A 26,469-nucleotide genomic window follows, 5' to 3' on the forward strand; every position below is an offset into this window, starting at 1 on the left:
ATACATAGAATATAGAGCATCAAGGCATAACATAACAGTATTTAAAAAAATATTTTCCTTCAGTCATCCTCATCTTGGTTATAGTCGTGATCAATGGCAGTGTCTTTGAGGTAATGAGACAAAGGTCCACAAATGAATGAGTGCTGGGAAGCCTGGGACCCTTCTGGACTAAAAGGGTATGAGGAAGTAATATACACGGATGACAAGGATGTACCCTTACTTTGATAACCATTGGCACCAAAGACAAGGCCACTTTGAGGTCGAGCTTTTCTAGCAGTTGGACGAACTTGAGCATATAATCCATCACCTTGCTCTAAATCACTAGGACTTTTTTGTTCTTCAGTTTTTTTATTGTTTAGCTCTTCAAATCTCATGGTAAGATTCCGCAGTTTGTATTGATAACAAACAACCTCTTCTGCAAGGACACATTGTTGCAAGTAACGAGATGGGTTACCCCCGCCTACAATTTGAGCAGGTATGATCCAACGTAGGAAGCACTGTGACCAAAACTTAATCAAACTAGGCATCACTTCTGATTTAAGGACTGAATTGTCCATATAAAAGATGTCTGATATAGTCGAATGGTGTCCAAGAGTCATTCTGTAATTATTCGCAGCCAGTTTTTCCCCAGACAATCGGAGAGCTGTTTTAGCACCATTCACAACAGTGTCTAAATCAAAAGAGGACCTCAGCGTATATAAAGGATTATTAAACAACATCAATTGTTCTTCACTCAGTTGAAAAGACCAATCCCAAGCAGAAGGAAGGGATTTAGGAACTTTTTTCCTGTCACTCATGTAGAGTTGCATGTGGCGGGAATTATTGAAGAGGAAATTGTAGAAGATGCCCATGTGCAAAGTGTCCCAAAGAGTGGTCAAGTAGGTCTCCGTAAAAGCAAAGGATGAAGGAAACTGCTGCAGGAGTTGCCACACACAGTCTAAAAACAGTAAGAATACAGGAATCTGAAAAATAAAAGAACTCTAATGAGAATCAAAAATAATATTTTACAGAACACAAATAAAAAAACAACCTCCCCCCCCCCAATCTAAAAAAAAACAAACCAAAAATAAAAATATATCTACTGAACACTATTTTCATCATCATTGACAGAATGATATGTTAATGAATTATCAAAGAGTATACAAGGGTATTATTTCTGTATGGAAGCACTCTAAAGCAATGATAATGGAGAGATGCCTTACATAATATAATTGATAAGACACAAACATTATGTCCGACAGCCTTAAATCAATTGGGAAATTATTTTTTTCATATATAAATATAAACTATTGTATAACAAATAATACAAGAATTCATATGGAACTACATAAAAATATTGTTTTACTCTGCAAGGCTGGTGAGTGACAAACTCAAAATGAAAATAAAATACTTGGGATGCAAATGCAAATGATAACAGTAAACTGTAACTTGTTACGAGAGGACAACCGATAAAAGGTGTAATGACTGAGCAATGCAATTAATCATTCTGTCACTGTTATCCATCACCATAAGATTTTATGTAGATTTATATTCAACTTTTGGCAAGTCTGCAATTCCTGAATAATTTTCGATTAAAAGCAATAAAAAGGTCATTCTACAAGATGCAATAACTTGTATTGTCATCAAGTAAACACAAGAGTATGTTTTATTTACTCGGTCCATTTAAGGTACTCATAAAATTATTTTCTATCATAATCATTTCATTTCAAAATAACAATAGATATTCCTTTCCAATTTCTTTGTAAAATTAATGATATAAATTTTTTAAAAATTACTTTTCTTGTGAAACTGATTATGTACCGGTTTAAACAGTAATTTAACTTAGCATTTTCATGTTTGTATACATTAATAATTTAATTTAGATAATTTATAAAAAATAAATTTAAGAAGGGATTGGGCAATGGTCTCTTTTTAAAAATCGTATAATAAGGATATGGGATAGTGTCAGAAACAATACCAGAGTGTTCATGTTGAGAATTGAACTCACGTCTAATACTATGCATAGCTTATTCAGTTTTGCACACTACTCTATAATGCCCAGGCTGCGAGTGCTGGCTTCTGGGTTCATTAAAACTTTCCTTTACTTGAGACACTTAATTATGTTTTTTTAAAAATTCCTTGCCAATAAATCAACCGAATTTTTTTGATCGTGTACCACATTTTACTTGCAACACTACAAATAGCCAAGTACTCATTCATACATGGAAAGTAAATCACCACTGAATGACTCTATCAACAACAAACATGTCAAAGCAAGAAACAAGACAGAAAGATGATGTAAAATGCTTAACAGGCAGGACCTGTCTCTTGTCACTTTGTTGTGATATAGTTTACTTGGTATACATATTCCATTATTTCTAAAGGGATTATTTCAATTTATATACCATCTTTTACTCCTCTAGAGTAGGTCATTTAATTAAATTTTGACAAGGATTTTCTGTGGTATTTTGTACTAAATACAGAACAAGCCATCTTAAAGCATTTTTAAAAACACCAAAAGACTGAATTATTTGGGATTGTATTTTCGTCTGTGTAGGCCTATGTGAAATGATATTAAGAGATATCGAACATAAGAAGGGGGTGTGTATTGGAGGAAAGAATGTAACAAATCTGAGGTATGCAGATGATACGGTTCTACTGGCAGAATCTGAACATGAACTACAAGAATTACTGGATGTTGTAGTCAGGAGTAGTGAAAATATGGGACTGGAACTGAATATATCTAAAACAGAATGTATGACGGTATCTAAAAATAATAACCCACCAGCCTGTGTAATAACAAGCAGAGGACAAACAATACAACAAGTTGAATGTTTCAAATATTTAGGCTTCAATGTAACATCCAATGGAAAATCAGATTGTGAAATAAAGAAAAGAATAGGTATGGCGAAGAATGCATTCAACCAGCTGCATACAATTATGAAAAACAGGAATATTAGCATGAAAACAAAAATCAAAGTCCTGGATTGCTATGTACTGTCTGTGCTGCTATATGGTTGTGAGAGCTGGACCATAAACAAGACCATGGTTAAAAGACTGGAGGCAGTGGAAATGTGGTTTTACAGAAGAATGATGAGGGTGTCATGGATGGAAAGGAAAAGAAATGAAGAAATTTTAGAAATGGCAAACAGAAAAAGATCACTGATAACAAAAATCATCAAACGCCAAATGGAATTTTTAGGACACATTATCCGCCACCCTGGTTTGGAAATACTCGCCTTGACTGGAAAGATGAATGGAAAAAGAATAAGAGGAAGACAAAGAATAACGTATTTGAAAGGGATAAGAACTTGGACAGATGAAGCTGAGAAAGGTGGCGCTGCTTTAATAGAATTGGCAAGAGATAGATCAGCTTGGCGGAAGATGACCTCCGACGTCTGCTTCAGATATGGAACTACATGAGATGAGATGAGGCCTATGTATTTTGCTTTTTTTTATATCTGTTGCAAAATATGCTGTTGATTCAATACTTTTTTTTGTAATCTGCACCTTTAGAATGATTATGCAAAATGTTGCTGCTGGAAGTTCGAAGAAAATAAATATCAAGAGGATATTGAATGGAAGTTTCAATTTAATAAACTAAAACAGATAATGTGGACATTTTGGGTTTCCCCTTTAAAACCTCCATTCAATTTCCTATTGTTATTTATTTTCTTCGAGCTTCCAGCACCAACATTTTCAGAATCTAGAAGGAAAAAAAAAATTACAGTTCAGATTTCTATCTGCATATGTGGCAGGATTGCTATACACATTCATGCATAAGATAAAATATAAAATGCTTCTATAAATACATCTCTGACCGGTTTAGTGTCGACGGATTCAGGGCGGTAAACAAGGCAAAGTCTTCTCTGAAACTGATGTCCCATGGTCACCCACTCCCTTTCCACCAGACTCTCAAATCCAGGGATGGTGCGATACTCTGGGTCAATCTGAAGCTGGGTTAGGCATGATATGACACAATTCATGTCCGTGCCGGTCTCCTCTGAAGAAAATTTTAAAACATTCAATTACATGTATGTACTTTGCTGATCCATTTTCTTTTTCAAATAGAATGGGGAAAAAGCTCGTAATAAGCCCTTTCAATGAGCAGATTACCTGAATGCCTAAAGACCACTTCAAACTCTATGAATTTTGACTTAAAGCAAGCTGGATGTCTTGAACATTACAACACAGACTAAATATTAATGATAATGAATGACAATGATTCTGACAAAACTGTATGAATTATTTTAAAAGCAATACGTGATAACATTAAAAAAAAAAGGACTTCTATAGGATAAGTACTTTCCATGTAAATACAAACCTTTCAAAATGACTGTTTGACATTCTCTGACTAACTGATTCACTGTGTGATTTGCTGTGCGTAAACAGGCTGACACATGTTGCAACCACTGGCTATTTTCCAAATTGCTGCGCCAACGTGAGTCAGACCCGTAAAATTCTTGAGCTGAATCTAAAAGTAATTGATTCAAATAGATTTAAAAACAAATGAACATTGTCCAAAGAACTTAGTAGAGGGTTAAAAAAAAAGTATAAGTATACACACTCTAATACAATATGCATTTCTTGAAACTAAAAAAGAATAAATGATAGTTTAATCTCAGTCGAATCACTTTTACTGCTCTATTGGTGGAAATGGGTTTTTGTTTTTAATAGTTTTACAGTGCTTGTGATACTTTTAGGACATGAGCACCAAGGTAGACAAAAAATTTTAAGATTTACTATTAAAACCCTTTAAGATAAAGGGGAGTGGTTCAAATAGGGATTAGAGATAGATTCCATGAGCAAACTGTCAATGTGCCTCGTCTAAGATCTGCGATAAGTCCCATCTAGACATAAGCACAAGATCTCCCGAAAAGAGGAATACACTCAAATATTGACAGAATATCATATTCAAAACAAAGACCTATAAGAAAAGAGATTATCTGATTTACAAGGAAGGAAATATCTCTCAAAACAACACGATACATTTGACTGTTTTCCGCACAGCTTAGGACTCTGGCCAGAACAAGGACAAAACCAAGTATTCTCATTCCAAAACAAGAACAGAAAGAAACCTGGAAAAGGAAAACAGATATAGGTTGGATAGAAGACACAGTAAGTGACCTGCCTGCCTACTATGGGATGACAAATGACCCCTTCCAGATAGTTTATAATGAAAGCCCGCTTGCCTCCCAAAATTGAGAGAGACATTGCATCAGGCTTTTAAAACAAAATTATGGATGCTCTCACCATTCTCCTGACCTCCACACACAAATATAAATAAATGAATGACAATAATGGGGATTGAAAAACCAAAGTTTCGGCACCAAAAATGTGAACTGATGTCTATGATGGAAGCTGGGTACCTGAAAAAAATTGATGCAAAATAATGCACTCTGGCCATACTGTACTGTGAGCAAAAAGCTAGACTTTTAACCATTTAATCCATAAGTAAATAGACAACTTAAAAGTTCAAAATTCCTTTTCGGCACTAACCTACAAATAGTGAAACAACCCCCACTCATGAAAATAAATGGGATTTCACCTAGAAGCCAAACTAATAAATGAGACCCAAATGAGAAATATAAAACTGATCCTGTAATCGAATTTTCAACAGAAAAATGAATCAATAGATCAATTATTAAAAAAAACAACAACAAAAAAAAACAAAACAAAACAAAAAAAACAAAAAAACAAAAATGAAACAACAACAACAGCAACAAAAATGTAAAGATTTTTATATAGAGACCATCCATCTAACCATACCTGTCATGACAATGTTCTTTAATTTCTCAAACGAGTTCCTGATTTCCACAATGGAGGGACACCAGGTACCAAGGTCAAGAGTCAAAAGATCCTTATCATCGCCGCTAGCCATTTTGATGGCGCTCTCCAGTCTAGATGCAGACAGAAAATTTTCATGAATATGAAAATGCCTGTGAACAGTCTAGATTATGTTGATATGACATCAATTGCTGGGGATTTATTATCAATCAATAACTTGAAGACAGTTATTGTAAGTTGACACATTAAAACAGAATAATGCTGAATTAAAAATTTCAATTCTCTTACACTATCCGCATCCTATTTTTGAACTTTATCTTTTCTTAACATCAAAATAACAAAACAGTAAGACCTCTTTAAATGTCCTTTACCACCAAAATCATCCTGATTATCTGTGATATACATATATATATATATATATATATATATATATATATATATATATATATATATATATATATATATATATATATATATATATAATATATATATATATATATATACACACACACTATTTGTCAGTTTAGTGACATGATTTAATTGGATCTTACTTCCCAAATTGCATTGTTCATATGCAGTAAAATGTGGAAAAGTTGGAATAAAATAAATAAAATGAATGTCAGGCTAACAGGCTCATGCAAATTTGTCCCAATAAGCTGGGGAACCTTGTCCCTACCAAAAAGGTAAATTATGCGGAAGAAATAATGTCCCCTTGAATTTCGTCCTGATTTGCTGAGTTTTCCAATTGTCCAATTTTGAGTTACTAGCAAAACAGAATTCAAATAAGTTGATAGCTAATAATAAAGATAAAGAGGATGATAATAATGATGATGTTGATGATGATGACAACAAGAATAATTACAACAGCAGTAACAAAAAAAATAAAAATCATTATACTCTTTAAAACACACATAATACCTTTTTTTATCATCTGATTCCGCTTCTACTGAATTTTGGGCCATTCTTACCAAGCTTGCACCATTCATATAAGTGTAAGACCATGTCTGAAAGAGAAAATAATACATCACTGCATTCAATCGAGTCAGTGGATGACTGAGTGTAACAATGAAACCCATCCAATGATAGAACTTGGAGTCAATGAACTTAGAATGAATGAAATAATTATTTCTTGTTTTTTGTTGTTGTTTGTTTTGACAGCACCTTATAATGAAATATTGCCTTGGATATAATCAGAACCATCCCCAAGTCTAGATAGCGTGGTTGTGTCTGTGGTCCATTATATCTAGAATGATGTCTTAGATAAAGATTATATGAAAAGCTCCAGTTTATACTGTTAGCATTAAAAATCATCTTCAACATCGAGCAGCTAAGCAAATGGATGGGCCCTTAGAGCTGTAAAACCCACGGGGTCAGTTTGTACCAGCCTCTTGAGCATTATAAAAAAGACCTTAATTGCTTTCTACTCTTTAGGACATTGGTCTAATACAAAGCACTTTCTGTAAGATCTAACTGTGGTTCAGCTATATAAAAGACTAAACATAAAATCACAATTTACAAACTAAAAAAAAACAACAACCCCTCAACTACCCCAACCCCCCAACAAACAAGAAAACCAAACCAAATTTAAAAAAAAAGAACTTACTGGGATAGTGAAAATGTTGCTATGTGCGATGCAATGTGAGAGATCAGAATCTAATAGTTTTCTTGGGGTGACAAAATATTCTGGCAAACTGAAAAGATGAGAGAATAGAAATCTTAACAACACATCAAATGACATACATCAAAATTTTGTGTGAATGACCAAATATCCGAATGTACAATATAATATTTTAATGAAAAATAATTAGTATTTAACACATCCAATTATCCCTAATGATCATGATCGGTCGCAGGTGCTTGAACTGTGCTTTTATTGTACATTGTGTGAAAATGTAATTTAAAGGTGTGAGATGGCAGGGATGAGGAGTTTGCATATTCTATCAAATGTGCATCTCTCTCCCAGTGCCACAAACTTTTCATGTACATTTTCTTAAAATATAATAAAATATTATGACAAGAATGAAAAAAAAAGAGTCGAAAAAAATAGACTGAATTAAATGAGAATGCAGTAATTTGAATCTTTAATAGTGACTAAGCAACATTTTGCATCTCAATCATGTATTTTCAGCAACGGAGGCCAATTCATGGTTTATATTCTTGTGCAATAGCTTTTAAGAGTTTTCTAAATGTAAAGGATTTTTGCTGAAAACGATTATTAACAATGCTGCAAGAGATCACTATAATTGTTCTCTGAATTTGCCAAAATTTTCTACCGTGCAAAAGTTTTTGGGAATATTTTTGTTGTTCAACTTTGTTTTGAATCCAGAAAGTAGTAAGCTCATGAAAAGTAGTGGTGAATATTACTTTTAAAGTCTTAATAGAAAAAAAGAAATGCAACTACAATAGTAACATCTGAGAAAAAAAAATACTTTTAAGATTTTGTATGACAGAAAAGATATTTTTTAGAAACACATCCCCCCCCCCCCCCCCCAAACAAAACAAAAACAAAAAATACCAAATACTCATCATCTTTATCAAGTTCCATTGTTGGACTAAGAATGTAGATAATGCAAATCTTATCATTACAATTCCTTGCACTCACGAGATGTGCATTATCTACATTTTTAGCAAAACCATGGACAACATTTAATTAGTCACATACATTGAACTCTTGGAGAAATTGACGTTGACCCCTGTGACCCTCCACATGGTATTGCACTGAAGTCTTTCCAGCTCTTTCTCCCACTCTTTTTCACCCAAGGAATTTTTCGCTGGAATAAACAATAATTTGAATAACATGTCATTAAAAAGGTTAGTAACCTCTTACAAAAAAGCTATAAACAAGATAAGATTATTTAAAAATATAAGGAAAACAAAATGCATGAAAATAAATATGCAAGCAATTTGACAATGAGATGAACGCTGTCAACAAAATAAATAGCAAAGGTAAAAGAATTTATTTATCATTTACTTACTTTGGCTAATCAATCCTGTGGGAGCATAGTTTATTTATAAATATTTTTCACTTTGTGGGACTATCTTTTCTATCTCTAACCTAGTGTTCAAAAACGACATAACAGGACAAACTTTCTTTTCTGTTTTTTTTTTTTTTTTTAAATGTTAATCTCTAATATTTACCTTTGAAATCAGCATTTTGTCCAAATTCATACGCAAAGAGCAAATCTTCTTTGAAAGGAAAAGCAAGGCGCATGATTGTATCAGTCACGTGTCTGCTCTCGTCTTTTTGAGTGAATTTGAAACCAAAGACAAGCACTTGAAAATCCTTGGATGAAGATTTGAAACAAGAAAACGTTTGAGGTCTCAGTTAGAGATGCTCACTTGAACTGATAGTTTCAATAGGGACGTTGCTTATAAGATTTTATAACCAGTTTCATTCAAGTAGTCTTTCTATTCAATATTATGGCACACTCGAGGTGTTTGGGTTGTGTATAATAATAACAATGATAATAATAATAATAATAATAATAATAATATATAATAATAATAATAATAATAATAATAATAATAATAATAATAATAATAATAATAATAATAATAATAGATGGCGTTTGTATAGAGCATTTTCAATATTACATAATGCTCAATGCACTTTACATTGGTTGAAAGAAAAAAAAAAGCATCTATTGTGCCACAACCCCCCCCCCCCCTCCCCCACACAGACATGCAGACCCATGATTGAATATTCAAACATAGGGTTATAACCATAAAATATGTCTCAGATTAAAAATAGGCAGACATGAAAAGGAAATGTTTTAGTTTCAATTTAAAAGAATTAATGCTTGGTTGTTCCCCGATGGTTCTAGGGATAGAATTCCATACATGGGGCCCGTGCTATTAATCAGATATACAAAAACACATAAAGGAAATGAAATAATGGGTATTTAGTACACTCTTAGCCTGATATTCTTTAACTTGAAAAAAAAAAAAATGACATGACTACTTACTTTACGATGTATCTCTAGGTACTTAATGGAAGACGATACACGATCACCAGGAGTAAGTTTTTTCTTCCTTGTGCCCGATCCAACTAAAAATGGATAAAAAGTAATTACAATTAGAATCTTTTACAAATTATGCCCTCTTATTACATAAAATAGTGTTGGAACTAAGCTGATGATTAAAGCTGACCTGTGCATCTATTCTTATTTTGATTTGTTGATCCCCAACTGAAGTGTTTTTTCATAAGTCAGTGCTAATAGCTCAGTTTTCATGTCCATAATCTCAACAAAGGCATTAGATCAGGGACATGCACAGTTTCATAGTTTGACACTAGTCATTGTCCTAACAACGATCACCTTTCTATTTTATTTTGGTGTCTATCCAAAGAGAAAATGTTCTTTCTACCAAACAGATTAAAATAGTGCAACCTCTTTCAAACAACACTGCTAGGACCAGGAAAAAATGTCAGTACAGAGAAATGCTATTATAATGCAGCACACAACACGGTATGTGTACCAGTTACATTATAAATCTTTAATTTTGGCATGTCTTTACTTTGCACGTATATTCCTTAAGTCCGTCAAACAGACTATAAGTGTTAATAATAAAAGTGCAATATCTTATGCCTGACAAGAAGCCCCGAGGAGACTGGATATCAAAGATGGGAAAACAAATGTTTCATTGGACTATAAATTTTGACTTGACCGTTGGTTTGGAGTTGCTGATTTCCACCATATCAATGTTGTATACAGGGTTTTTACTAAGAAGTAAGTCTTTATTAAGAGCTTTTGTATAGCGCAATATCCACTAAACATGTTCAAAATGCTTTACATAGGGTCCCTGGCCAACAGCAACACCTAATATGTAGGACGAGACATGACTCCCGTTAGACGATATTACAATTTTTTCCAGACACAGACACAACTCTGTTAACAGCCAGGTACTCATTTTACACCTGAGCCTGGTGAGAAATGTGAGTAAAGAGTCTTTCCCAAGGACTCACTCGAACTCAGGACATTCCAATCTGAAGGCTAGAGCCATACAACAAGACCACATAACCACACTAAAGAGAGGATGTCTTTGTAAGTGGGTTGTACTATGCTTCCTTTTTTCATAAAAAAAGATAATCCAACGTAGCACTTAAAGCAAATGAAAACCATCAAAAAAAAAAACAACAAAAAACCCCCCAAAAAACAAACACATCTTCCAATCATTTTACAAATTATCTTATCTAACAACTGATGACAAATTAAATGGCAAATTAAAAACGTCTTTTCACGAAATACCTGAATAAACAGAGTCTACAGCTGTTAAAGGAACATCTCCATTTTCCAATAGTTTATTCCTCTGTGGTATTTTATTTTTATTCTGAAAAAAAAAGAAGCAAATATCTAGAAATTTACTTTCTTCAACTTATTTCAGCATGGGTTGGATTCAAACGAATTTTTTAAAAAGTGCATTGAATCAATGCCTCAATTTCATTTTTCTCATTAAAAAAATCTTCTCATTTCTTTTTTTGATGCATTGAAAACATCTATTGACTACTACTTCAATACACATCTCATGAACTAATATTTTGAAAGAAATTAAGAAGATAAAGGCTGTTTTAATGTCCAACAAATTTGGTTTTTGAGCATCCCACAGCTGAATAAATGCTTAGCATACCACAAATCTGTCAACTAACTTGTCTGACAATTTTCTCAGTTACTTTCCTTTGCACTGAGGCCAAAAACATCTTAATAAATTAATGGCTGATTTTTAATTCGTTCAGTGCTGAGGTGAAATTCGCTTTTCCGTGACAAAATGACTGAAGGGTGATTCCTAAATAAAACATAGGCATTAGACAAAAAGACTTTAGCTTCCATATTTATACTAAAAGCTCTAAATAATACAAATGGATATGTTTATAATTGTTGGAATAAATCTAGTCTCTCTGTTATAGAAATAAAAAAAAACAACAAACAACAAATATAGCGCAATATCCACTAAATGTGCTCAAAGTGTTTTATAAGGGGTACCTAGCCAACAGCAACAACATATAGGACGAGACTTGATGCCTATATGCTAAATTACAATTTTTTCCAACAGAGACACTGCTGTTAATGACCATGTACTCATTTTACATTTGGATACAGTGAGAGAAAGTGAGTAAAGAGCCTTTCCAAAAGGACTCACCTATGCAGTGCTAAGAGTGGGACTCGAACCCAGGCAAGTGTCGTATCACAAGACCACGTAGCTGATAAAATGGCGATTGTGATGAATTTGGTGTTTATGATAATAATGATGACAATAATGATGATGATGATAAACAAATAAGTAAAGAAGATAGGTAAGAAATTAATAAATGACTCACGTGTCCATCAGGATATGATGACTTATCTGCAGTTGCAAATGAGATCTTGAAGTTGGTGACAAACAAATTACCTGAGATCCCCTGCTTCATGTCAGAGAAAGGGGTATACATCAGGACACTGCCTGCTGTTGCCATTACTCTTTCACCTGTTTAAAAAATTCAATTAAACTCTTAATTTGCACTTGTACTCTAAAAACATCCGTCATGGCCATTAGCGGAGTGCTCCTACTGAGCAATATTAAGACCATTAAAGATGTCATACAAGTACCAGTCAATATCTATTTTATTTTATATATTTTTGTTGGATATACTCAGTCTGACAGTGTCAGCTAGTCTTTAAAAGAGGAGGAATAAGAAGAAGAAGAAGAAGAAGAAGAAGAAGAAGAAGAAGAAGAAGAAGAAGAAGAAGAAGAAGAAGAAGAAGAAGAAGAAGAAGAAGAAGAAAAAGAAGAAGAAGAAGAAGAAGAAGAAGAAAAAGAAGAAGAAGAATAAGAAGAATAAGAAGAAGAAGAAAAAGAAGAAGAAAAGGAAGAAGAAAAGGAAGAAGAAAAAGAGGAAGAAGTGAGTATGAGTGATATGTCTATACCCAAGGACACATTACAGTTACAAGACACGGTTTGCTACCATTGTTACCTGTTGGTCACTGACAAAAGTCGCTTGATTTAAAAAAAAAGATGTGATACATATTTACTGACATCTCTATCAAAGAATCATTATAAAAACACCAAAAAAAAACAAAAAACAAAAACAAAACAAGAACAAACAAACAAAAAACAACCCAACCAACCAATCAAACCAAAAAAAAACCAAAAAAAAAAAAAAAACCACACAAAAGCAACAACAAAAAGACAGACACATAAAACAACAACATAGAAACAAAAAAAAAAAAAAACAAAAAAAACAAGACAAAAAGAAAAAACAAAAAACAACAAAAGAGCAACAACAAAAAATACAAAAAAACAAAACCAAACCAAATAAACATTAAAAACCAAATCAACATTTATTCATCATTTTGGCAATTCTAGAAAAAATACAACAATCAACCTAACACAACAGATCAGTTATATTGTACGAGTGTGTGAGTGAAAAGCGTTTATCTCTGTTTCTTCTGCGTGACGCTGTCAAAGATGTATCATATCTAATCATAAACACAACATCCCAAGTGGCTCAAGTGGCAGTAGTTGATGGTTTTAAACTTCAGTTTAAATAGGACCAACAATTTAGAATTCATTTCCTCCTTCAGTCAGACTAGGAAGCTGCACTTAGATTAACAATCGGATGTGTGAATACATCTCTAATTTTGACATTTAATCACAATTCTAAAAATATACTGACAATCAAACAAGTTTCCTTGTACAAGTCTCACCTGCTTATTGTAAAAATTTGTATAGAAGCTTTGGTATAACGTAGAAACATACTATTATCTGTACTATCATAAAGTCATAAAATTCTAACATCAATTAGGAGCAAGAATAATGCAAGCCCCCCCCCCCCCCTCAAATTATATTTATCTCATATTATCTATTTTTTAATCTATAACCATCATCAAATCATTATGTATTTATTGCCAAATCACTGTAATATGATATCTCCAAAGCAATTATTGCACCCATTAAAATCTGGTCCCACCAAGAATCAAGAGAAATAACTGAAGTAAGTAAAATTACAAGTAAAAAATTCAAAGCTGATCAAATAATAAAATAAATAAACGAAATAAAACAGGGTCATTACCTTGAAGCATTTTTGGCTCAAGCGGGTTATGGAAGAAGGCAGATGCTTCTTTTTCCAGTTCCTCCTAAGAGACAAACAAACGTTTCTGTTATATTGAACATAAAAAGTAGCTAATCTGTGGAAGTGTATGGGCTTTAATATATGACTTTATATATAAATAAAGAACCGGGAATGCATTGATGTCATTATTTATGAAAGAGTATCCTTTTTATTGTTCTTACCTTTTTTATATCGGCCTAATTAAAATTTAGAAAAATTGTAGTGTCCAAGAAAATAAAACAGTATTTACTTTATTTAACTTATCAGTTACCAGTTTGCACTCAGCAGGATTAAATAATTAAAGTCTCCATGTTATCTGTGTCCTATCACCAAAATTCTAGCTTTCATAAATTTTTTACTATATTAAAGATACTAATCAAGTTCTAAAGGTAAAACCAAAAATCTGTAGCTCTATAATTATTTTACATTAGTAGGCAGATCTGCCTTTTTGCTTCTGCATTTACAGGCTTCAGACAGCCTTTCGTAGTTCTCCTGTATCCGACAGAAACTTGTGATACATTCAAGCATCCATTTTAATTTTTAAATTGGCAAAACATGGACATCAAGTTTTAAATTTGGATGAAAATGCGAACATATTCATCATACAATGCTGATTTTTAATTATTCAATTGAACAGGGTCCCTTGACTTAATAACTGTGTAAAACTCTTTACATATCAACACTATTTTGTAGTTAGTCCATAACCCTATAAAGCTGGAAATATGAGTGTCTTAAAACATGTTCTGAAAACAGCTGAGTACACAAGATTTTTTTTCCTATCTCCCCCTTCCCCTCACCCCCTCTTTAGTTGGCTAAATCAAAATCGGCATTTTAATTTGTTGTTATTTGTAAAATTGAAGGAACGTCTAATGGGAATTTCTCACATATTCTGGCTGTACATTTACCAACCACATTATAAGTCTCTAAACAGGTCATGGTGGTCAGTTGGTACAGCACTCAACTCATGCACAAACAGTCCCGATTTAAATCCATTAAGAGACACCTATTGGGACCATCAGAACAAAACTAAGACCATATATATATATATATATATATATATATATATATATATATAAAAAACATTTCAAGTATAAATTATGTTCAACTTCTACAATATTGTTTCGAACGTTCGCTCTCATCAGGAGATATATATATATATATACACACACACACACACACATTTGAACCAGGATCATTTCCGTAGAAGTCTCTCAACCAATTGTGCAGCACTGATTGACTTTTGCCAATTAACTCTTTTTCTAATAATCAATATGATATTTATTACATAAAGTGAGAGAAGATCTTTTTGAGACATCTGACATGAATGAATTTTTATCTTCGTAAAAAAACCCCAACAAAACACTTATTAGTATAGCTTGACAAGTTAAAAAAAAAAAAATGTAAAGTTGAACTTCCCGAAAAATAAAATAACATGAAAATAATACAATTTCATATCACAGGTTTGAAAATAATCAAGGAATTAATTCAAATAATGATTTCTGAGGACAAGTAAAAAATTATCAAAAAGGGGCCTCTCACATCTTTCAAAATAAATGGTAGTTGAATTATTATTGTTTTTCAAACTTAAAGAGCCATTAGGCCCATAGAGCCAGAGTTTATCCCGATTTCTATAGTGTGAAACGGACAATAGCAATTGTTTGCTACCCTTTGGATAGGATACTAGTCTATAGCGAAGTACTTTCTGCCAGATCTAACAGACCCAGCTATCCAATCACTGCAAGGTGGACAAGGGGAGAGGGGTCGGGAAAAAATATTGACTTCACCCGGAATTGATCTTGATCCCTTTGTGTGTGAACTGAGCGCTCTACCAACTGAGCTTTCGGGACCCACATTTTTCAAACTAGAGGTTGAAATATCAATTGAAAGTCACTTGGTATATATTGTGCAGTGCAGAATAAAGAAAGTCGGGTTAATGGTGAAGAAATATTCAGCAAGCCTGATTGGTGAGTGACAGCTTGAAATGGATAAATGACGAATATGATATAGTAGCAAGAAAATTTGATCATAATTGAGATGAAATAACAGAAAATCCTTTTGTTTAAAGCGCTGAGTTAAAATGAAAAGTGTGACGTGAAAATATATTACAGCCATGAGGAAGAAAGAGTCCTGAAAATCCATTACTACAGTGACCAAAAGTGTTAAAAACTGACCAACTGATAAAATGCACACTGTGTTCCCAAAATAATTAATATAAGCGGGTGTGTCTTAAGTGAAAATCCGCAAATAAATCAAGGCTAAGAATCCAGATACCCCTAATCCCAAAGTGGGAATCCTAAACATTAAATCAAAAGCACATTGAAACAAGACTGAGAGAGAGAGAGAGTAAAGAAAAGAAATGGAATTAAATTTGTAATAATATGCCATTTATATAAAAAAGAATGATTCGCTAATCATTTCATTTCCTGTGAACTAACCCTTCTATCTGCTATAATCTATGATTTGTATTCATTTCTCTGTAAGACTTAATTTTACTGCTGAATTATATGTGGCAAATTCTTGATTATGGGCCTGTGGTGGATAAAGTCTCAATAATATTGATTAGGTCGGTTACTCCATAAGAGGAACACATTTGGAAAATAAGATGGAGGAATATTGATCTTGATAACTCTATTGCCAACATAGTATTATATCTTACTTAATTTGGTATTAGACCGTGTATGCATCTCTATGAGGCAATTCGATCCTTTGTACAATTTTTAAAATTTCAGCACTAGCTCATGGTGTTGTAATCATCTTAATTTTTTCAATAGGCAAGTTTTACCATTATTGAATGAATAATTATTTTTAACAAGTCTTCTTTTTATTCATTAATTTTTATTCCATTGACTTCTATTTTGTTTTTAAGACATGAATCCCAAACGGAGCAGCCTTAGTATATAATTGGTTTAATTATTGTTTTCCTTTGTTTTATCTTAAAATAATTTTTCTCCTCAACAGATTTCGGGCAATTTGTTTTCATTTGAGCGAAATACTCTCATTCTCACACAAATTTTAATTTTGTTAATACTATTGAATTGTGATTTTCAAAACTTGCCCTTTGTCTTGATGAAATTCCATTTCCATTACTTTCCTCATTGTTACAAAGCGACAAGGCTTTTCCACAAAATCTTGACATATCATTTTCACCTTTTATTTCTAGCTGAGGTAACCGTATGCTTAAATTAAAAATTAAATAGGTTATAGGTTCCATGAACTGGATTGACACCAAAAATTAATAAATACCCTCTTTTAATAATTATGGATGAAGTTGAAGTTTTAGTTTGTTTCCTTTCCAGTGAACATATCAACAACGAAACAATTACATTTTACATTGTCACATTACAAGCCTTCAACTTAGGCACGTACAACAGATCATTACACTAAAAAAAATCTTTCAACATTAAAACTACAACTTTCAGGCATGAACAAAATATAATTTGTTTCCTTTCCAGTGAACATATCAACAATGAAATAAATACATTTTACATTGTCACATTACAAGCCTTCAACTTATGCACATACAACAGATCATTACACTAAAAAAAATATTTCAACATTAAAACTACAACTTTCAGGCTTGAACAAAATATAATATAAATTTTCATCACAAAGAGGTAATAAAATTCATACAAAAACTGACAATGTGTATTATAGAGTTAGAAAAATTAAACGAGCGAGAAAAAATAGCATTGTCAAAAGAGGACCCCATAATGGGGCGGGTTTATAGATGACTATAAAATATTCAATATATTTCAGTCGAAATTATACTCTGATCAATCCAAAGAGTTGATGATGCATTAAAAACAACATAGTATTCAAAACTTAATATTTCGGAAATGGAACCTGTAAAGACTGTTTGAAATGATAAACATTGTGTATCTGTGTATGATTCTGTAACTTTTTCATGCAATAGGCTTGAAGGCTTTCCCTTTTGAAAATTACAAAATAAACACTCTCAACATTTTCTAATAAAATATTCTTTCATCAGGAGAAAGTCACGACACAAAATGTCACAATGAATACATACAAGATATACAAAGCATGCTCACTTATTCAAATAAAAAGAATCAGAATGACTGGGTAAACTAAGAAATAAGGGATACACAGCAAAGGACAAATAAATCGTTTATAAAATAAAAATAAATATATTGAAAAACAAATAAAAAAGAACGGCTTAAAAATATTTAAGAATTTTTTATATTAAAAAAAAAATTGAAATTCAATATGTACACATCACATTTCATTGTAACTCAGTCTAAGATTTTGATAGTTTCATTTGTATTCAGACAATCATTAACTTTCAATTACAATTCTAAGAATATTTGCAAAGCACTATCTAGCACAATCACTTCAATGTTGTATTAACGGGAATTTAAATATTTAATGTTTATCTGCCCTTACATATACCAAAGAAAACGTCCAATTCATGAAGAAATAAGAATTTCCTGATCAAAGACCAGTCTTTCCAACTGTAAAGTCTAATACCACGAACAAGTTTCACCCAGGATAAGGCACAGAACCCAATGCCAATAAGGATGTACCCAATATATACTAATAATGAACATTTACAAACAACAGAGGATTCATTTATGATGAAAATATCATCATCCTCTTGAAAAACAAACAGTAACAAAAAAAAAACCCCAAAACAAAACAACCCCCCCCCCAAAAAAAAACAAAAAAAAACCAAACAAAAACGCAAAAAAAAAAAAAACGAAACAAACAACAATAAAAGCATTATATTTGACACCAGATGAAGGACCCCAGCCGGGGTAAACGAACATCTCATTTCCTACGAACGAAGCTACAGTGTATAAACAAATATTGTGAAGCACTTGCAGCATGATTATAGATAAATAGAGGATTATTGCTTTTTTAAAATCTGCTTATGATCGACTTCACAAATTTTACAAATGGGAACGCTTTTGTATAAATTACAGGTCAGTTGTATTGAGTAAATCTTCCTTGCTATCATTTTAAAAATAAAAATTAAATATAGGATTATCTAGGGGTAAAAATGGAAAGAATCACTCATCTAAAATTTCAAAATAGTAAAAATATATTGGCACAATTAAAACTAATAGCAGGTCTACTGAGATTTCACAAAACTGGAATTCCCTTATATTTCACAAAGTTAGCCTACACTTTACAAAGCAATAAAGCGATTGGTTGATTTTATGATGGGTTGAGAGATTCCATAATGACAACAACAACAACAACAACTACAATAATAATAATAATAATAATAATAATAATAATAATAATAATAATAATAATAATAATAATAATAATAATAACAATAATAATAATAATAATAATAATGATAATGATAATAATAATAATAATAATAATAATAATAATATTACACACACACACACAAAAGAAAAAAAAGAAAAAAAAGTAAGAACATTTTCATTCCGAGATGTTTCAATGACTGGTGACTTGAAAATTAAACATTAACATTAATACATTGGGTGTGAAAAAAAAAGGATCCTGCGGTTCGACACCCTCTCTTTATTTTTTAATTGATATAAAAGAAACATTTCTGTAACTTGATACTCTTTTATAGTGAAGTAAGCTTACTGACTAAAGAGGTGTCAACAGAACAATTTAATAGTAGTCAATATAGTGATGAAATTAGCATGTATTAAGAAAAGAAAAAATCCTGAATTTCATGAGTGCCTTTGGTTGATCTATATTTCTAAGCAATAAGAGGCACATGGCACAGAAAAAAAAGATTGACTTTCCGAATTCATCAGAATGCCAAGGATTGCCCTTTGGGTTCTTTAGTAATGGCTGGAATAGATCAGAATGGTTAACAAATGGTTTATTTCATAGGCCTAAGATCTGGACACACAAGGGGCCAAATGTTAAGGAAAATAATGTTGATAGAGGGCTTTCCTAATCCGTTAATGACAGTACCATGATCAGACCTATCAATTTTCTCAGTTCAAATTACATCAGAAAATCAACACTTTGCTATTATGGGTAAGAATGATTGGTTTTCCTTTTTTTCAACTCAACATATCTGTTCATAAAGTCCTTTCAGAATTGAAAAGTTTTGTGATTTGTTTAAAATTTTTAAAAATCTAAGGACTTGATCTAGGGATTAAATTAGTCTCAGGGAGCGAATCTATAGATTACTGTTTTTAAAAAAAAAATTGATAGAGTTAAATGTTTTTGTTGCCAAGCTTTACTAATCCATAACAAGATTTCAAACCACATTACTTAAATAAGGAAATGTACTCTATAATTTACTTTTGGTTTGAGGTTATTTTGAACCAATTATGAATTTTGGACACACACCTGCAGAAATATATATTTTTCTCCTTCTTGCCTGAATTGATGCAATTTACAATAAAGCAGAGGAATACTAAATTGTAGCCCAAGTTCTCGCAAATTCCAAAATTAAATCTTTCGAATTGATTAGAAAACAATTTGGAGTCACAATCCATCATCTTTTGGTATGGCTGATTGTAGGTTGACTAATTGAAAGTGATGAATCTCTATTTTTTAAAGCTATAATTTAGAAATATGTCGTATACAATTACAACATTTGTGCAATTATGACAACAAATTTGCTTTGAGTTAAAACAAGTAATTATGCGAGAAATTAATTACATTCTTTCCTTGAAAATATAAAAAAGGCAATTAAAATGTATCTCAAATAGCTGATGTGTTTTATTAGCAGTAGCACTGTGACAGTAAGAATGGTAATAAATTACTATGGGTGCAAGCACAGAAAACTTTAACATTCCAATATTGATTAATGCTGAAAATGGCTTGACATCTACTTCTTAGGATGATAGTTAATTGACCTCTTTACATTGATCTAGTCGCTAACATGTTATCGCCTCAGACTTCAAATTAAAAAAAATAAAACTGTCAACAATGACAATTGCTTTCGAAACAGGAAAAATGAATGGGTGTTTGTGTGTAAGATATATATATATATATATATATATGTATATATAGAGAGATTTCCTGGATTAAATAAGCAATAATCATAACCCTTAAATCCAACGCAACTCCACTTTCACCCATGATGATATATATATCATTAACACTGTGTTTGCTTGGAATGACAATAAATGTCTTATTTTGCTACAAAACTTAATGTAATTTGAAATAGTAATAGTTGTAAAAATAAAAAAATAGATAAAGCAGGAAAATTTCTAGAGCAATTAGAAACTGAAGCCATAAGGTAAAATAAAAGTAAAATAAACTTTTAAGAAGACAAGGGAAAAAAGAGCAGAGTCACTTTCTGAGGGGAAAATATGTATCTTCGTTTCAAATGTATCATTCAGAGGACTTATGTTGGTTAGATTTCAAGATAGTAGAATGTTTCTATATTGTAAAACATAAATTAAAAAAAAAATTTCATATCTTTAAATTTAGTAATCATATTTGAAGAAAAAAATGTTTTTCAAAAAATAAAAATGTGACTCTGTCGTTTTCTTCCCATGTCCTCTTTTATTCCTTTTGCATTGTTGTTATTTCCGTTATTCATTTTGATTTTCAGTCCACAATTTTACACTGTATTATTATACCCCCGATGATTCGCCTCTTTGTTACATCAAAGGAACATAAATCAGTTACTACAACGGAGTGATTAGTAACAGACCAATTTCTAAACAAATGACAAATACACCCATCTTTATGCTTTATAGTTCAGGCAATTTGTTAGCAGGGTACATCACAGTGTAATAATGTCTATACAGTGAAAGAGCTGCAAAGCATTCTACCATACTCACATTATTTTCAATTTGCTCTTCATCTTCAACATTGATGTCTATATAAGACTGAAACGTCTGCAAGTGCAATAAATGTCATAACAGTTTATAACAATATGTACGTTGTAAGAAAAAGGCTTTCAATATGGCTACAATTCTTTAAAAAAACAAAAACAAAACTGTCATTAATACTAAGTGAATAGGGATAAGTGGGGCTGTTCATAGCACATGCAATCCCACACAAAATTCATGGGACATAAATTAGTAACAATTGTGGGCACTGATTACTGAACAACTAGCCTCCACTCAGATAGTGCATTGTAACAATGAAAATAAAAATATGAGAAATCCTTCCTTCAAAAATTTCAGATAAAAAAAAACGATTTAAATTATTTTTTTTTGACTAACAGAAGAATGGTTTCAAACAACAGTAACAATCATCATTTTGAATTCTTAATCTGGTAACCAACACCATATCCACAAAGAAAATATTTTAAAAACACATTGCGTCATTCTGACAAAAATTACAGAGTGAATTTGCTCCTCATATCATACATTATGCTTAAAACTACTAATAAAATTTCTCTTTCAGTTGTTCTGCCTCTCTTACTACTGAACAAAAACATAAACATGGATAAAATAACAATAATAAAGTAACAAATATTTTTATTATCAGTATGATATAGGATTGGATTCAGTCCATCCATGTTGGAAAGTGAGTTATTGCCGTGATGATGAAATGCCCACATTATCTGTCTTTGTTCGATAAATTGAAGCTTATATTTCATTTGTTATCATACACTATTGCCACACACTAACAAAACACTTTTATCACTGGACAGAAAACTTTAACTCCATATGTCAATACACTAAAACGACCCTCATTTTCTTTGCCAGAAACTTCAAAGAAGTCTCATGTTGAAAAAATAAAAGCAGACTTTGACAAGATGAGGGTCACCTTAATCTACTTATAATATGTGAAAGAAAAGTTCTCTGGCCAATGTGAGAAAAAGGTTGTTTATCAGAGTAGACAAGCATCTTTCCACCTTCAGAAAGAGGTTAAAGGTAAAATAAATGAACAAATGGAAGTAGACAATGAATCACTATCACTCCATGAATACAAAGTATAGTTTTCAGATTGTGCTTTAGGCTCTCATCTATGTTGTTCAATTTGAATTTCATTGTTGTGAGGGAATGGGTGTTTTAAATAAAAAGAAACAAACAAAAAAATAAACAACAAAACTACAATTTGGGAGAGGTGGTGGAGTAGTTTTTCTTCCCTTGCAGTATTTCAGAGTTAAAGTCATGTTCATATTCCAGGTTTATGTGTAATTTGAAGTATAATAATAAAGCCATGCAACACTTTTATGCCATACAATATCATGGAAAGAGCAATAATATTCTTAACCGAATGGCAACATTTGCTTTCATGTAAACAATACAAAGTGTCTGAGGGAGAAGGAAGCGGCATGACATAGGAGAAGAAGAGTGGAGTGCTGCCAATATTTAGGAGGGAATAATAAATATTCTATTTTCCTAGCAAGGAGCATTGTGCTATTATTTCCCAGTGTCAAATGGATTGTCTTTAAGGAATACAAATAGCTGTCAATGTCATGCATGCCAAAATTTGATGGGAAGGAGAAAGAGAAAGAAAATAAGATAATAAGTGATAAATGTTATACTGTGTATTTAAAGCAGCATTGGCCATTCAATGAAAGCATCTAACAAAAAGTAATTGTACATGGAAAAAAATTTCATGTAATTTCAATCAAATACATGACATTCTCACTCAGATAAAAGACAATATATTGTAATAATACAGAAAAATTCTGATTGAAACTACGAATATTTCAACATTATAGCAATAATGGGATAGGGGCTGGGGATGGAACATGGCATTAAAAGTAAAGTTGTGAGAAAGGTTTACAATGATAAGTGTGGATGACCATTTGATCTCTTGAGCGACATAATCACTGGTGGGTGGACAGAAGGGGAGGGGGGGGGGGGGGGGACCAGAAAAAAATATTGACTGCATTCAGGATTGATGTTGGTCCCTTTGCAAGTGAAGTGAGTGCATTAAAATTAAAATCTAGACAGGACTCAATCTAGTAATATTTTATTTTTTATTATTTTTTGCGATGAACTAAGGTTCACACAGACTTCATTTTTGTGTTGACTTGAGGGAAAGAAGCTTGCTGCTGTCTTTTTATATCGATATCACATTTTCTATATTTCAATATCTTGCAGATGGTTACATTTGTTATGCATCCTGAGTCTGTAGATTTGTGTGACACAAAGGTTTCGATTTTTTAAATGTTTGATATTGACACCAAAGTTTTGATATTTTGCTGACTTTTCTAATGGTACCAAAAGGAGCCAATTAATAAGCTGGAGAGAAAATTATGGTAGCTAAGGCTAATGAGACCCACATGACAAACAGTGTTTCGGCCCTTAGCCTTAGTCAGGAGACAAACAATCAAGACCAAAAAAAAAATATTTTAAAATGGGAGAAATTCTATAAGCTCCTCGGGGTAGCATCTCTTTCAATTAGTATGTGGCTCGTTAGTATTTTCACCGTGGACCTTTTGTCAGGCATTTATTTATTCAATTTGTTAATATAGTCCTAGGATGTTTGTTTTACATTAGGGTTAGTTAAAGGTGCTAGGTTTTATGTTTTATTAATTCTTAGGGTTAGTTAAAGGAATACTTGGGTTGTTTCCCTAAAACGAGGAGCTCATGGAAGGCCTCACAAAAGATCACGTTTTGTAACATGTAGCAACAAAGATATGGCTATGACTATATGGGGGAGGGGTTGGAGGAAAGAAAGAGAGTAGATAAGTGAGTAGCTAAGAGTAAGAGTGAGAAAAAAGAGAGAGATGAGAGAGAGAGAGAGAGAGAGAGAGAGAGAGAGAGAGAGAGAGAGAGAGAGAGAGAGAGAGAGAGAGAGAGAGAGAGAGAGATAGAAAAATGACTTTATTTTTATTTAATTTAGTGTTAGTTCAGGGCGGGTGAGGGTGCCCTGAATCCGTGAACGTAGCCACTGCGATGTTTAATATTATTTGACTTTGATGCAAAAAGTGTGGGTGTTTAATTAAAATACAGCGAACGTATTTGTTTTTAGTTTTAGTTAAAATTAAAAACAAGAGAATCAAAACACATTTTAAAAGGGGGTGGAGCTTGTTTTAACTTTCTTACTCGGCAGTAGAAACTTATGCTCTAGATATCTATTAATAAAGATAATAGATATGAATAAAATACTGACCGCTTTGCCTTTCTCTTTTAATTCAAAACTGTTGATATATGACTTGAAATTCTTCGCCATTGTGGCAGTCTGTCAATAATGTAGATTTTGATTACGATTTGTTTTCCTCCTAACCAGCAGACATTTTTATCCTCCTTTTAGCTAGTGTTGGGTTATTTGATCGCTTTTACCCGATCGACGATCGAGTCAGCGTCAACGAGTCAGTGTCCGATCTCAATGCCGGAAGAGCGAGTCAGTAAAACGATCGAGTCACTAAAACGATCAGGCGGGTTGTGAGCTTGAGACGAGCTTGAGACGATCTTGACACGTGAGACGAGCTTGAGACGATCAGGATCCGAGCGAGCGGAGGGGTAACGAGTGTTTCGAATCATTTCAAATTCAAACGATCACAGTTTGCCATCCGATACCAATCGCCAACGTTTGCACACGGTAGTCTGTGGTTCTTCCACAGCCCTCACTCCTTGTCAGATGTTAGTGTGTCTGGGTGGCAGGGAAATTCGTATAGGTGTATCACGCGTGTGTGACAAGTCTTCATTAAACCTACTCAAGTTTGACTATCACACACACACACACACACACACACACACACACACACACACTAAGGCTATTTCTATGACACACACGCATCCATCTATCAATGAACACTCCTACAGTAGTGCGGCTATGTGGTCTAGTCATGACGTACCTATAGTACTCTAGTCGGCCATGGGTCTAGTGCATTATAATGGTCTAGTGGTATGACACCCGCGTTCGGATCGGAAAGTCCTGGGTTCGAGCCTCGCGCTCGGTGCATAGTTGAGTCTTTGGACAAGGCTCTTTACTCACATTCTCTCACCGTACTCAGGTGTAAAATGAGTACCTGGCCGTTAACAGCGTTGTCTTTGTCTGAAAAATTGTAATATCGCCTAACAGGCGGCATGTCCCGTCCTACATATTAAATGTTGCTGTTGACCAGGGACCCCTTTACAAAGCGCTTTGATCACATTTAGTGGATATTGTAAAGCTCAATTTTTAAAAGTAAAACATTAGCTTTGAATATGGAATGTTTCAATTTTAGATGCCTGTGTATTCTTTGTTAGTTCCCATCATCATCATCATCATCATCATCATCATCATCATCATCATCATCATCATCATCATCATCATCATCATCAGGGGCAGCGGTACGGTCTTTGGTTGGCACCCGAAAGGTACCGAGTTCGATCACCCGCCGCTGAGTGGTCTTGAGCAAGTCACCTTGCCCTAACTAAATTTGCGGCGCTGCACTGCGGCTGTCGCTTGGGTTATTCCAGTCTTCCCTTAGAATAGACCTGAAAGACGAATCTCCCCTATGGGATGAATAAAGGGAATTATGTTTAATTTATTTATCATCACCATCATATCAGCGGGATCATCATCATCACCACCACCACCACCACCACCACCCTAATAATAAGGAATAAAATAAATATCAACACATTCCAATGTAATAATCAATCTAAAATCAATCAGTGCTCCTAAAAGACCCCTTTGATTTCTTTGTCTAATTCGTTCCATACTTTTGGAGTCCCGACAAAGAAAGATTTTCAGCTAACTATAGTTTATATATGGGAACATTAATCAGTCGTTTATATTGGAATCGGAGT

General features: G+C 32.9%; 1 protein-coding gene across 2 annotated transcripts; it reads right to left on the reverse strand.

Moving 5' to 3' along the window:
* On the reverse strand, window positions 1–25,006 carry LOC144965370 (myotubularin-related protein 10-like). Of its 2 annotated transcripts, XM_078900628.1 has the most exons (14): window positions 24,845–25,006; window positions 21,604–21,660; window positions 13,811–13,874; window positions 12,080–12,225; window positions 11,013–11,094; window positions 9,732–9,814; window positions 8,905–9,049; window positions 8,429–8,537; window positions 7,370–7,457; window positions 6,685–6,770; window positions 5,749–5,879; window positions 4,304–4,453; window positions 3,801–3,982; window positions 1–962 (listed from the first exon to the last, which is right to left on the reverse strand). In XM_078900628.1, exons 1-14 carry the CDS (start codon window positions 24,902–24,904, stop codon window positions 60–62), a joined length of 2,286 nt encoding a protein of 761 aa, XP_078756754.1. In that variant the 5' UTR covers window positions 24,905–25,006; the 3' UTR covers window positions 1–59. The 2 variants fall into 2 exon arrangements, with proteins under 2 accessions (XP_078756754.1, XP_078756755.1); XM_078900629.1 differs by lacking the exon at window positions 21,604–21,660 and having other exon boundaries at window positions 24,845–24,989.
* Between the last annotated feature and the right edge of the window lie 1,463 nt (window positions 25,007–26,469).

This window comes from Berghia stephanieae, chromosome 2, assembly GCF_034508935.2.
Source record: "Berghia stephanieae isolate SIO BIC M18660-M18661 chromosome 2, UCSD_Bste_1.3, whole genome shotgun sequence".
In the NCBI taxonomy this organism is placed as follows: Eukaryota; Metazoa; Mollusca; class Gastropoda; order Nudibranchia; family Aeolidiidae; genus Berghia; species Berghia stephanieae.

What these genes read in the sequence shown, in the direction of transcription:
- LOC144965370 (XM_078900628.1), bottom strand. Translation starts at nt 24,904, where the DNA reads ATGGCGAAGAATTTCAAGTCATATATCAACAGTTTTGAATTAAAAGAG. An exon ending in TGAGCCAAAAATGCTTCAAG is followed by an intron (nt 12,226 to 13,810) that starts GTAATGACCCTG and finishes TTTTTTAAACAG; the next exon opens with GTGAAAGAGTAATGGCAACA. An exon ending in TCAAACAGTCATTTTGAAAG is followed by an intron (nt 3,983 to 4,303) that starts GTTTGTATTTAC and finishes AATTTTCTTCAG; the next exon opens with AGGAGACCGGCACGGACATG.